The following is a 14,848-nucleotide window of genomic DNA, read 5'->3' on the forward strand; positions in this document are numbered from 1 at the left end:
CATTTATTTAAACAGTCACCATTTGTATTAAATAAAATAAACTATTAAGAAAACTGTAATACTGTTAAATATTAAATATTTGGGGGGGAAATCCTGAAATTCTTCCCCATTTGCTTGTCTCCGCTACCGACTGCCCCTTCTTTGTTTTCAACAGGATAGACACATTCCAACTGTTAAATTAATTTATTAAAATTCGTCATTTCTCTCTCAAAAAAAATAAAAAGATTTTAAGCTAACAATTCTTAGCAATCTCATCAATTTCTCCATTGAGCAAGAACATTAGACAATGCAGCAAGCAACATGCGATTGAGAACCACCCCTTACTGGGATCATCAGCCATGTCGGTGAATCGCAATAAACCCTGTTTGATTGGCTACTCTATATGTCAATCATTCCGCCGTGAAATGTAACTTCCATTCTGATTGGCCAAAACAAGTGCACCTATATATCCAAAGATCCTATTGGTGGAAAATATAGGTTAGTGGTCCGACAGTCACACGAAGGAAAGAAAAGTAGGTCAGAGACTGATTCCGTTTATGTCACAGTTCCTCACGGACCGGACGTCAAATAACCGAAATAATCTGTGATGTTCAGCTTTTCCTCCGGTAAGTGTGACGTTTTGATGTTTGACAATTATCTCTAAGTATCGCGTACCGCGTATCGATGTATTATGTGCGGTTTTTGTCCTCTCGCATATTGATTTCAGTAGGAGGGGCGTTTGTGACATTTCTCAGGTTGAATACCTTAGAACCGATGCAGCTGGCACCACAACAAAAACAACCACGGTTTCAGTGATTTAGTAAGAAAGCCATCAATCACAGAAGAACGTAGCCACAAACCCACACCCATCATCGATGTGAGGTTAATGATCTGCGTCCCCTTTAAGTCGGTTGAATAGAGGGAGCGCAAGTGTACTTGAGCCTCCTGTGTGGGTTGGTCACTTCAAAAGATACTTGCATTTACATTATGTCTGCTGTCTTCGGCTTTTAAATTGGGGCTCTCGGATCCGTACGTAGACAGCATTTTGTGAGGCTTCGTAGGCTCTCACAAGTGATGCTTTCTAGGTAGGCAGCTCGCTATGGTTTGAGTCAGGGATACATGTTAATCAGTGGCGTCGTTATGCTTCCGATTGCGGTTTACCCAAGTCCGTTTTATTATCGTTGTAAAGATACCAGTTTAAAGGTTGTGAGGTTGGTCACCATGTAAATGTGTCCTTTTTTTAACAGTGGGGTCCAAAAATCCATTAAAAAGATGTCTTTTTTAAACCTGGAATATTTAAGATTACTGTATTGTAAGATTGTACCAAGCAATGCAAGCAAATTTTTGACATTGACCTTGTAAACTCCTTTTTTACAAACGGTCAGATGTTCTTGCTTCCACTGAAGCACACAATGTTCTTTCCATCACTCTTAGGTTATGTTGGGTAAAGTTTCAATTTAGCTTTTCCCTTAAATTTTTATGCTGATAATATAATTTGTAATGTCAAAAAAGAGGGAAAATGCAAAATAGAAATTGCAGACGGGGCTAGTTGTCACATTTGTGCTTTAGTGAATATGTTTGAGCATGGGTTTATATTTGAAAGATCATTTCTGTATAGGCACAAACCTTAAACTATTGACTACAAAAAGCTTGAACATTTCTACCAAGAAAAAAAAAAAGATACAGTTCATTTAACATATGTTTCCCAATTGCTTAAAGGGTTAGTTCACCCAAAAATGAAAATTCTGTCATTAATTATTCACCCTCATGTCGTTCCACACCCGTAAGACCTTCAGAACACAAATTAAGATATTTTTGATAAAATCCGATGCCTCAGTGAGGCCTGCATTGAGAGCAAGTTAACTTAGACTTTCAAACGCCCAGAAAGCTACTAAAGACGTATTTAAAACAGTTCATGTGACTACAGTATAAGTGTTTCGAAATTTCAATAGTTCACATGACTTTGGCAGTTTGATTCACGCTCCGAACCACTGATTCGAAAACAGAAGATTCGTAAAGCTTCGAAGCTTCATGAAGCAGAGTTTTGAAATCACCCATCCATAGATATTGTTGAATAAAGTCGTTATTTTGTTTTTTTGCCGCACAAAAAGTATTCTCGTCGCTTCATAGCATTAAGGTTGAACCACTGTAGTCACATGAACTGTTTTAAATAAATCTTTAGTACCTTTCTGGGCGTTTGAAAGTTTAAGTTAACTTGCTGTCAATGCAGGCCTCACGAATCTTCAGATTACAACTTAATTTGTGTTCTGAAGATGAACGAAGGTCTTATGGGTGTGAAACGACATGAAAGTGAGTAATTAATGACAGAATTTTCTTTTTTGGGTGAACTAACCCTTTAATTTTGCACACCACATTATTTTTACAGTGGAACAAATATTAATTATTTTAAATATTAAAATGTAGTTAATATTTATATATTTGTATTTATTATATTTATTATTAATAGAAATATAAATTTATTACCTATTTATTTTAATATTAGTTTTTTTTTTAAAAAGTAATTTACTTAATGAATTTAAAACATTTAAAACAAATATGACAACTTGCCCCAACCTGATATTTGTGAAAAATACTGTACCTTACAAAACAGTTTGTTTTCATTCATGGCAAGTCAGACAAGTTATGTGAAAGTGCTGCTTCCATATTGTAAGACGGGTGTGTGGAGTTCAGTTGACGTAATGTACAGCATCAAACGCTCCTCATTAGGGCGTTCGTCACTATTGACTTCCAGAATGAGTTGTTTTTCCTTTAACCACATCCATTCATCCACACGTCACATTTCTCCCAAATTTGTCTGTAACAAAAACTTGAGGCTCATAATTACGATGAGTAATACAGGGAGGTTTAATTTGCATAGTTGGCTTTTGCCATACTGAAATCATCTTGAATTCAAATAAACTGAGATGACCTACTTTTATCTTTTTCGCTCGTCACTTTCTTCCTCCTTTTTTTTCTTATCTTTGGCAGTCTGTGAAGGCAAGCCCACGCATTCAAGAATAGATCATTTAGAGATGGGTGAAGTAGCTTCAGTGTGCTTGAATAAAACCACAGTGTTTTTTAACACTTTTGTTTAACAATGTGAATTTGAAAAAGGACTGATGCATTGTCACACGTATAACTGCGCTCTTGCTTTAGTGTTGACATTTAAACGCCTGATTGAAGGGTCTGCGAACACTTTATTTCAGCAGAAAATCCCATTTGAACACAGGGGGACTCCTGTTTCATTTACGGCGGGAGAAAATCGGTCTTCTGGCCCTTTCTTTCTGCCAGTTGCGTTTCTGTAATCTAAATGTGGCCTAGATTGTGAGCTTTCCAAGGGTTTCCTGGCAACCAGAGCAGGTCATTGATGAAGCTCAGTCACTTCTCCTGGTGTATATGAGTGAGTGTGGGAGTATGAGAGAGAGAGATTTTTTTTTTTTTCTTCATTTGTTTGTTGATAACAAGGAAGCCCAAGCTACATATTAAAGGCTTAGTTCACCCAAAAATGAAAATGATCCCATGATTTACTCACCCTCAAACCATCCTAGGTGTATATGACTATATCTTCTTTCAGACGAACACTATCAGAGATATATTTTAAAATTATCCTGGCACATTTTGAAGCCCAAAAAAAAAAAAATGCATCCAAATGCGCAGTATGCGTACGGCCGTCTGCCAGAAGCTAGGTATTTGAATTTATAAAGTTTTAAATATGGATATTTTTCTCACAAAACCGCATCGCCTTGCTTCAGAAGGCCTTTATTAACCCCCTGGACCCATATGGATTATTTTTCATAATTGATGGTTGAATTTTTTTTGGCTTCACAATCCCCCCCCCCCCCCCCCCTCATTACCATTATAAAAGCTTGGAAGAGCCAGGATATTTTCAAATATATCTCCGATTGTGTTCGTCTGAAAGAAGATAGTCATATACACCTAGGATGGATTGAGGGTGGGTAAATCAGGGGATCATTTTCCTTTTTTAGGTGAACTATTACTTTAACAACTTAAAGGGATAGTTCACCCAAAAATTAAAAAAGGTATTCAACATAAAAGATGAAATTTTGAGAAATGTCTGTTTTTGTTTGGTTTTTTTTTTTTTTTTTTGACCATACAATGGAAGTCGATTGGGTCCAAAAACTGTTTGGTCAAAAATGGTTCACGGACAGAGTGAAGTCAGCTTTTTTATATTAATGAATACTGACTAGTCTTGACTGTAACATTTCATAACCTCAACCGTCTTTGGGAAACTGATATGTGACCCTGGACCTCAAAACCAGTCATAAGGGTCAGTTTTTAAATTGAGATTTATACATCATCTGAAAGCTGAATAAATAAGTTTTTCATTGATGTATGGTTTGTTAGGATAGGACAATATTTGGCCAAGATACAACTATTTGAAAATCTGCAATCTGAGGGTGCAAAAAAATCAAAATATTGAGGAAAAACGCCTTTAAATTTGTCCAAATGAAGTCCTTAGCAAGGCATATTACTTACAAAAATAAATTTTTGATATATATACGGTAGGAAATTTACGAAATATCTTCATGGAACATGATCTTTACTTAATATCCTAATGATTTTTGGCATAAAAGAAAAATCGATAATTTTGACCCATACAATGTATTGTTGGCTATTGCTACAAATATACCCGTGCAACTTATGACTGGTTTTGTGGTCCAGGATCACAAATAAAGTTTGTCATTGTTGGAAACCCATTTGGTTATAATAAATGCAGCTATATTTTTTTTCCACAGGATCTTGCCACAGTTGGAAGGCCATGCATTGAACACAGCTGCTTGACTGAATCTGTGCGGTGAGCATCTTTTGTTTTTCATACACACACATTGATATAATATATAGCATATTGTAGCCATTTTGAAGAACTGTAATGTTCTTGGAATCAATTTGTTTTTTGTCCCCGTTGCTCTCAAGATGATCTAATGGCAGACCAAAGAATGGACATCTCCTCCACGATGAATGAGTTCATATCCCAGAGCTCTGCAGATCTCATCAGCAGTTCCATTGGCACCACGGGCATGGACTACACACGCAAGAGGAAGGGCAGCACCACTGAATACCAGTGAGTAAACTTCTGATAGTATAGGATATAGTAATTGTAAAAAATAATAGGATTTATGGGTACATTAAATATTGCAAACTAGGTCAGAGCAGTTCCATATTTATTTTATTTTATTTTTTATTTCTTTTAATAAAAGTAATATCAAATAAAATAGTTTCTAAAAAAAAAGTAATGGGGATGTTTTTTGATTATTTACTTGGAAATTAGGCAATATAATAGAATAATAGAATTTAATTTTTAAATATTTATAAATAATAATATATATATTTTTTTTTTACAGGATTGATGGCTTTTTTGAGTGAGTACATTTCTCACATAAACTTTGCCCTGCTGATGAGATTACTAAAAAATAATTTACATAATTTGTTGTAAAAGGTTGTTTCATTGAACTCTGTGGTGCTGTTCATTTTCACAGTGATAGCATGGACACAGACAAAGATAAGACACTGGGAAGGTAAATATAAATTACACGCTGTTATCTTTAAATGCACAGTTTTAATGCATAACGAGATTAATAAATTAATGATTAATAAGTAATAAATAAATAACTCTTTTCTCCTAAATCCAGGGATGACCAGCAGGGCCGGATAAAAAATGCCAGGTAGAGGCTTTTCTCTGCTTCATTAATATGTTGTATATAATGTTGCTTGTATCTTTTCAGCTGATTTTATTTATTTATTTATATTTAAGGGAGGCTCACAGTCAGATAGAGAAGAGGCGCAGGGATAAGATGAACAGTTTTATAGACGAGTTGGCATCGCTAGTCCCCACTTGCAATGCCATGTCTCGCAAGTTAGACAAACTCACTGTACTGCGCATGGCTGTCCAACACATGAAGACATTACGAGGTGAGGGTTTTCTACCACAGCATGGGCCAAAATGCATCTAAATGAGCTCATTATGAGTCTAAAACCAAATTTTTCCATATTAATTATGCTTGGCTTTTCCCTTTCTTTTTCTTGTAGGTGCCACCAACCCATACACAGAAGCAAACTATAAACCAGCATTCTTGTCGGATGATGAATTAAAGCACTTGATTTTAAGGGTGTGTTTAAAGTATCAACTCCAAGGCTTTCGAGATTTGATCATGTGGAAAACTGCTGAGGATCTGTTTTAAAACTCTTCTCTCTTTCCACAGGCTGCTGATGGCTTCCTCTTTGTAGTTGGTTGCGATCGTGGAAAGATTCTCTTCGTCTCGGAGTCAGTTTATAAAATTCTCAATTACACTCAGGTATGTTTTCTTGACAGTGATCTACATGCTGCTATGCAGTGAAGTTTTTGACGTTAATACAAACTGTTTTGTTTTAAACCATCAGAATGATCTGATTGGCCAGAGTTTGTTCGACTACCTGCATCCAAAAGACATTGCCAAAGTGAAAGAGCAGCTGTCATCGTCAGACACGGCTCCACGGGAACGACTCATCGATGCCAAAAGTAAAGTTTGTTTTATTAAGTATTTGCAGTCATTTGATTCACAGTTAAGCCAAAGGCACTTGGACTGACGTTCAGTTCTCTCTGAAGCTGGTCTACCAGTGAAGACTGACATCACTCCCGGCCCATCCAGACTGTGTTCAGGGGCCCGCCGATCGTTCTTTTGTAGAATGAAATGCAACCGTCCATCTGTCAAGATGGAGGACAAGGACTTTCCCTCAACGTGCTCCAAAAAGAAAGGTATTACAATCTTTGAAATTTGTTTGCATCAGATAAAAAGCTAATGAAATAAAATAACATTATGAGCACTGACAGGTGAAGTGAATAACACTGATTATCTCTTCATCACGGCACCTTGTTAGTGGGTGGGATATATTAGGCAGCAAATGAACATTTTGTCCTCAAAGTTGATGTGTTAGAAGCAGGAAAAATGGGCAAAGGATTTGAGCGAGTTTGACAAGGGCCAAATTGTGATGGCTAGACGACTGGGTCAGAGCATCTCCAAAACTGCAGCTCTTGTGGGGTGTTCCTGGTCTGCAGTGGTCAGTATCTATCAAAAGTGGTCGAAGGAAGGAACAGTGGTGAACGGGCGACAGGGTCATGGGAGGCCAAGGCTCATTGATGCACATGGGGAGCGAAGGCTGGCTCGTGTGGTCCGATCCAACATACGAGCTTCTGTAGCTCAAACTGCTCAAGAAGTTAATGCTGGTTCTGATAGAAAGGTTTCAGAATACACAGTGCATCACAGTTTGTTGCGTATGGGGCTACATAGCCGCAGACCAGTCAGTGTGCCCATGCTGACCCCTGTCCACCGCCGAAAGCGGCAACAGTGGGCTCGTGAGCATCAGAACTGGACCACGGAGCAATGGAAGAAGGTGGCCTGGTCTGATGAATCACGTTTTCTTTTACATCACGTGGATGGCCGTGTGCGTGTGCGTGGCTTACCTGAGGGACACATGGCACCAGGATGCACTATGGGAAGAAGGAAAGCCAGCGGAGGCAATGTGATGCTTTAGGCAATGTTCTGCTGGGAAACCTTGGGTCCTGCCATCCATGTGGATGTTACTTTGACACGTACCAACTACCTAAGCATTGTTGCAGACCATGTACACCCTTTCATGGAAACGGTATTCTTTGGTGGCCTCTTTCAGCAGGATAATGTGCCCTGCCACAAAGCAAAAATGGTTCAGGAATGGTTTGAGGAGCACAACTATGAGTTTGAGGTGTTGACTTGACCTCCAAATTCCCCAGATCTCAAACCAATCGAGCATCTGTGGGATGTGCTGAACAAACAAGTCCAATCCATGGCAATCAACGTACACTTACGTCACTGGTAGTAGTTCCTGGATAGTAGTGCTGGATTAGACCATAGTCTGAAGTAGGAGCTAATTTAGTTCCCCCAAAAGGCATTCCTAGAACTTAAATCGTTCCCAGTTCCTGCAGTGCGAACACTCCAAAAAGCGGCTACTTCCTTCAATAGTTATAGGAACTGTGAAAAGGTTCCTTCGGTGCGAAAGCCCCTTTTGAGACCCCTCCATCTGGGTGGATGTCTCCCCGCTTTTCCACACAACAAGAACATTAAGAAGAGAGACAGGGTCACTAAGATAATGCCCTTTTAACTTCTGCAGAGGTCACATCTCTTGAGTTTGGCTCTTTAGTTCTATCATAAGGCATGCATATACAAAAGACAATATACAAAACAGTAATAATACACACAATGTCCTGGGGATAGGTTTGTCTATGAATTAGTAGAGAGAAGTCCTTTTTATATGTATTGGGTGTGTGTCTTTCCTATGGCCTGTACTGCTGCATGTGGCCACCTTCCTCCACCTGGAATGTCTCTGAGGTCTACCTGGCAAGTGTCAGCAGGGGGAATGAAAGTTGATAATGATCAGTGGGAGACCAGATTTTCGGGGCCTGCTTGCTTGTTACGGTCTTGAGGGGAGAGTATTACAACTCCCAAGTCGATTATTTATTAAATATAACAAATAATTGTGTATCTGATCAGTCTAGCTGCTACATGTTTATTAATAAAACATATGTTATTTAATGTTTTTTCACTATTTTGTTCTTTTAAATGCCATTCATCACTTCAAAGGCTGATGGGTAAATCTCTCCCTCTCTCTACAGCAGACCGCAAGAGTTTCTGTACCATCCATAGCACTGGCTATCTGAAAAGCTGGCCGCCCACCAAGATGGGCTTGGACGAGGATAACGAACCTGATAATGAGGGCTGCAACCTTAGCTGTCTAGTGGCCATCGGCCGCCTTCATCCGCATATCGTCCCCCAGCCCATGAACGGCGACATCCGCGTTAAACCCACAGAATACGTCTCCCGCCATGCAATCGATGGCAAGTTTGTTTTCGTTGACCAGAGGTGAGAAGATACTTTTTGCTCTATTTCACATCATCTTCAAGCGATTGATTCGTGAGATTTCCTGAATGTTTACTGAATCTCTCAGGGCACCAACTAAGATTTAATATGCACTTTAGTATACACTTTTAAGGCTCTTACACTAATGCCTGAGGTGAGCAGATTTGATCACTCATTAAAATGAGATTTGAATTCTCACAGAAAGCTCAAGGGCCTACAAGTATTGATTTCAGTGAAGAAGCGTCTCATCTAATCTGTTAGTTCTTCACTGCAATTCATTGTTTCCATTTAGGGCAACAGCCATCCTGGCATACTTGCCCCAGGAGCTTCTAGGAACGTCATTTTATGAGTATTTTCACCAGGATGATATCGGTCACCTCGCCGAGTGCCACAGACAAGGTTTCTGTTTTATTGGCTTGATCCTCTCATTCATACCATTTGTAAATGAATGCTTCTCTTTACTGTTATAATGCCAGTCAGTATCACATTTGTAATAAATGCTCACTTTCTTTATTTCAGTGCTACAGATGAGAGAAAAGATTAATACAAACTGTTACAAGTTCAAGATTAAAGACGGCTCTTTCATCACTCTAAGGAGCCGCTGGTTCAGCTTCATGAACCCCTGGACCAAAGAGGTGGAATATATAGTCTCTACAAACACTGTGGTCTCGTAAGTGTCACATCACATTACAGTTTATGTACTTTATGATCTAATAAATTTGCCTTTCATAGACTAAAAGAACTCAAAGCTGAACCCATTTACTTTCTTAATAAATCACTGCTGTTATTGTACATGAACAACCAGTGCAAGTGATTCTAAAGAATATATAAATGTTTATAATTTTTTGTTACTTAAGCTGCCTTTAAAAAAGCATTTCTGATGACATAATGAAGAAAAACTAAATATATTTTAAAAATTAAATATTAATAAATATATTTAATGAATATATTTAGTAATATTATGTTATATTTTGTTATTCACACACAAACATAATAGTATATTAATGCTATATATATATATATATATATATAATTAGTATTTTTATTAATATTTTAGTAATATTTTGTAATTTCGTAGTATTATTTATGTTATTTCATATATATATATATATATATATATATATGATTTATTATTGATAAAACAAGAGTAATTAATGTATAGCATATATATATATATATATATATATATATATATATATATATATATATATATATAAAAATTTTTTTATAGTTTATTAAATAGTATTTTTTTGTGTATATTTATTTTTTTGATAACGATATTACTTCTACTAATAATAATACAGAATATTATTGATTAAGTTTTGTTTAATATATATGATTTTATGTAATATCTTTATTATAATACATTTATAATAATAATATTAAGAATAAAACAAAATGTAATATTTAATGTATAGCATTTAATATTGTGTGTGTACATATAATTTGACATACTAAATATATTTTATTAAATATAATAAAAGAAAGTCAAATCCTGCTCAATATATTGTTTTACACAGAAATATGGCACATTTTGAATGTAAATGGATTGCAGAATCTATTTCTTGTTGACTTTAATACAGAATGATATTTTTGATTGTTTCAGGGGCAGTATGCTTGAAGGAGCAGACCCTAGTTATTCCCAGTCAGCCTCGTCCCCTCAGAGCATGGACAGCGTCTTAACATCAGGAGACGGTGAGATCAGTTTCCAGCTGTTGAACAGCCGTTTCTCTTACACATCTATTTTTTTAACAATTGTGTATGTTTATGGCAGGTGGGGGGAAACGTCCTCTTCAGACGGTTCCTGGTATTCCGGGAGGGACTAGAGCGGGCGCTGGCAAGATTGGACGCATGATAGCTGAGGAAGTGATGGAGATTCAGAGGTATGTGCAGCATCTGGTACATTTAGGTTACACTGATTATCACAAAAATAAGCTTGATTCCATAATGATGTCCTGCCCCCAGGATTCGAGGCTCCTCACCCTCCAGCTGTGGCTCAAGTCCTTTAAATATCACTGCCACGCCCCCACCTGACACCTGCTCTCCAGGGGGCAAGAAGGTGAGACACTGTCCTCGTAAATAGGTCTTTGACCACATTTACACCTAGTATTAAGGCCCCGATATACTCAAGGCAAAGGGGTTAAAAGAAGTCTGTTAGCGAACTTTCCGATGCCATCCATGCTGCTGAGAGCGCCGTTTAGATGATTATGTAAATATGTGATATGAGAACACAGTAGTTAAAGGGATAGTTCATCCAAAAATGAAAATGACCCCAAGCTTTACTCACCCTCAAGCCATCCTAGGTGTATATGACTTTCTTCTTTCAGATGAACACAATCAGAGAAATATTTAATAATGTTTTGAAGCCCCAAAAAATTCATCCATCCACCATAAATATAACCCATATCCACTGGGTTAATAAAGGCCTTTTGAAGCGAAGCGATGAAAATATCCATATTTAAAACTTAAAAAAAAACTAGCTTCCGGCAGATAACCGTACGCATACTGCGCAAGTCGACTTGCGCCAAATGAGTAACCCCCTGACACGATGTAGGAATATCGTAAGCTTAGACGCCTCTTGCGATTTAAACAAATGCTGTGCAACAAACTCAAGCTCCTCTTCTCTTATATCAAAATCCTCCTGATATTTCTCTTTAAAATTTATCGTTTTAGACTTCTAATTCATGACCGGTGTTTTGTTTTGCTCTATCCTCTGAGCTTTCGCGTTCGTCATTACGTCATGCGTCGGGTCAGAGGTCAGTCTTTAGCCACGAATCGATGTGTACGGCAGTCTGATGAAAGCTAGTTATTATAGTTAATAAAGTTTTTAAATATGGATATTTTTCTTACAAAATTCCATCGCTTCACTTCAGAAGGCCTTTATTAACCCTCTGGAGTCGTATGGATTACTTTTATGATGGATGGATGCATTTGGGGGGGCTTCAAAACACGCCCCCTGTTCACTACCATTATAAAGCTTGGAGGAACAAGGATATTTTTAAATATAACTCCGACTGTGTTCGTCTGAAAGAAGATAGTCATATACACCTAGGATGGCTTGAGGGTGAGTAAATCATGGGATAATTTTCATTTTTGGGAGAACTAAGAAAGCATAGCGACATGGATAGAAATAAATGAACTGGAGAAGATTTCCACGTCAAAGAAGGCAGAGCCTCAGAGCCACACCTACCCATTACATAATCGCCATGGACCAATGGTAGTTTGAAGGTGTTTACCAGCCAGATCGAACTTTCCTGCAATGTTCGTTTTGGCATCTGTTTATTCTTTTACATTTTTATCTTTTATGTTATAGATCCAAAACGGTGGAACTCCAGAACTGCCTTCAGCAGGAATTGTGCCTGGACCCGATTCGATAGGATACCCATATTCAAATAATTCATTAATGAGTGAGTAAACAAGTCAATATTGCTTCAATGAATCACGTAATATTCTCAAGCAAGTGCACTAAACGAATCTCCGCCTGCAGGTGATAACTCGCATCTTAGTATTGACATCATGGAAGAGCCCGGGTCCAGCAGCCCCAGTAACGACGAGGCAGCTATGGCCGTAATCATGAGCCTCCTAGAAGCAGACGCTGGCCTTGGTGGACCTGTGGATTTCAGTGATCTACCCTGGCCTTTGTGAAACCACACCGGACTCCTACCACAGGATGCTTATTGGGTCCAAGGCTAAACAGGTCTAAATGCAAGTCACCACAGCCGAAGCTCATGGACAGGAAGTGCACCGCAGTTGTGTGTGGAGGCTAACAAGGCTGCTGCTGTTAGAAAACAGGACCTCCTACTCAAAGCACACAAAACGGTTCAGCTGCATATTTCCTGCCGAACGGAGATCTGTGCGTTTCCCACCTCACACGATTTTATTCCCGACCTGCCTGTTTCTCTGTAGATACCGGCCTGGATTATTCTTGTGGTACCCATCAGCAAACATGGATCTTTCTATATATATATATATATATATATATATACCATTTTGTTTGTGTTTTAATGTTTTTACACTACAAAGTTGTCAAAATGTTAAATATTCTATATGCAGATTGTAACTAATATTGTAATTCTATTATGTAAGATTTCTTTATGCAAAATATATATGGTTAAAGTGTAACGTATCAGCAGTGGATATTTTTAAAATAAAAAAATATTGTCTTCAACAGTGCTTTTTTTTTTTTTTTTTTACTTTCACTTTACTGCCTACTATTAATATGATTCATTTTTATCTTGATAAATAATAAATATACTGGCTGCCTGCCACAGATTATCAACATCTTTTGGAAAATTGCTAGGGATTTTCTTCATCAAGCTCTTCTCATGCCTGCTTTGGCCAATGTCTCTTTCTCTGCCTTTTGATTGGTCCGTGGCTGTGATATTTTTGTTCTATGTTGCCATCCAGTGGTAAAATCTTTGAGGAAATTAAATGTGTTGTCAGGGGAAAGAGACTATAGCTTGGCAGTTGAGTTCTGGTTTATAAAATCGATTAGAGCCATGTTTAATTATTTTGTAGGTCAAGTAGAAATTATGCTCATGGATATGTACATATTAAATCAATTTAATTAGCATGGCAACATAAAATTGATAGAAATTTGATATGAAATACTTCAAAAATGTGGGGGTCAGTTTTTTTTTTTTTTAAGAAATTTGTTTTATTTGGCATGGATGCATTACATTTACCAAAATATTCTTTGTAAAGTTTTCTATTTCAAGTAAATGCTGTTCATTTTAACTTTTCATTAATCAAATAATCCTGAAAAAAAAGTTTCCACTAAAATATTCAGCACAACTGTTTTCAACAATAAGAAATATTTATTGTGTGTCATAGAATGATTTCTGAAGGATCATGTGACAGTGATGCTGTAATGATGCTGAAAACTCAGCTTTGCATCACATGAATAAATTACATTTTTAAATATATTCAAACAGAAGTCAAAATATTACTGTTTTGAACAGTAGCTTATGTATATAAATGTTTATGTAAAATATTTCATAAAATGGTTCAGATTAAAGGGTTAGTTCACCCGAAAATGAAAATGAAAATGTCATTAATTACTCACCACCTCATGTTGTTCCACACCCATAAGACCTTCATTCATCTTCGGAACACAAATTAAGATATTTTTGATGAAATCCGATGGCTCAGTGAGGCCTGCATTGCCAGCAATGTCACCGAACCTCTCAAGATCCAGAAAGGTACTAAAAACAGTTCATGTGACTACAGTGGTTCAACCTTAATATTATAAAGCGACGAGAATACTTTTTGTGAGCCAAAAGAAATAAAAAAACGACTTTTCAACAATATCTAGTGATGGCTGATTTCAAAACACTGCTTCGAACCTTTATGAATCTTTTGTTTCAGTGATTTGTTTCACGTATCAAACTGCTGAAATCATGTGACTTTGGCGCTCCGAACAACTGATTCGAATCAAATGATTCGTAAAGTGTTTTGAAATCGCCCATCACTAGATATTGTTGAATAAAGTCGTTATTTTGGCGCACAAAAAGTATTCTCGTCGCTTTATAATATTAAGGTTGAACCACTGTAGTCACATGAACTGTTTTAAATATGTTTTTAGTACCTTTCTGGATCTTGAGAAGTTCGGTGGCATTGATGGAGGCCTCACTGAGCCATCGGATTTCATCAAAAATATCTTAATTTGTGTTCTGAAGATGAACGAAGGTCTTACAGGTGTAGAATGACATGAAGGTGAGTAATTAATGACAGAATTTTCATTTTTGGCTGAACTAACCATTTAAATGTAAATTATTGCATGACATTTTCATGACAAACTTTTTTGCATTACTTTTATGAGAATATTGGGGGCCAAATGCATTTAATTGTCACAAGAATGCATATTTAAAATAATTTAATGGAAAATAGAATTTTGTCTTGTTTTGGGGGTGAAAAAAATCATGGGATTCACCTACAAAAGTCCATAAAATGATAAACAATTAGCTAATAGTCTTTTCTAT

General features: G+C 37.1%; 1 protein-coding gene across 1 annotated transcript; it reads left to right on the top strand.

The window, feature by feature from the left end:
• The first annotated feature begins 451 nt into the window (after positions 1 to 451).
• Positions 452 to 13,035, top strand: bmal1a (basic helix-loop-helix ARNT like 1a). Its single transcript, XM_051884688.1, has 19 exons — positions 452 to 605; positions 4,737 to 4,795; positions 4,915 to 5,062; positions 5,343 to 5,360; positions 5,478 to 5,516; positions 5,631 to 5,663; positions 5,753 to 5,910; positions 6,028 to 6,107; positions 6,201 to 6,293; positions 6,379 to 6,496; positions 6,584 to 6,733; positions 8,624 to 8,870; positions 9,160 to 9,266; positions 9,387 to 9,537; positions 10,474 to 10,562; positions 10,642 to 10,750; positions 10,833 to 10,926; positions 12,181 to 12,274; positions 12,355 to 13,035. The coding sequence occupies exons 3-19, from the start codon at positions 4,923 to 4,925 to the stop codon at positions 12,510 to 12,512; spliced, it is 1,878 nt and encodes a 625-aa protein (XP_051740648.1). The 5' UTR covers positions 452 to 605; positions 4,737 to 4,795; positions 4,915 to 4,922; the 3' UTR covers positions 12,513 to 13,035.
• Positions 13,036 to 14,848: the final 1,813 nt, after the last annotated feature.

This window comes from Ctenopharyngodon idella, chromosome 24 (assembly GCF_019924925.1).
Source record: "Ctenopharyngodon idella isolate HZGC_01 chromosome 24, HZGC01, whole genome shotgun sequence".
NCBI lineage: Eukaryota > Metazoa > Chordata > Actinopteri > Cypriniformes > Xenocyprididae > Ctenopharyngodon > Ctenopharyngodon idella.

What these genes read in the sequence shown, in the direction of transcription:
- bmal1a (XM_051884688.1), top strand. Translation starts at nt 4,923, where the DNA reads ATGGCAGACCAAAGAATGGACATCTCCTCCACGATGAATGAGTTCATA. An exon ending in CGCCGAGTGCCACAGACAAG is followed by an intron (nt 9,267 to 9,386) that starts GTTTCTGTTTTA and finishes TCTTTATTTCAG; the next exon opens with TGCTACAGATGAGAGAAAAG. An exon ending in GCTCTCCAGGGGGCAAGAAG is followed by an intron (nt 10,927 to 12,180) that starts GTGAGACACTGT and finishes TTTATGTTATAG; the next exon opens with ATCCAAAACGGTGGAACTCC.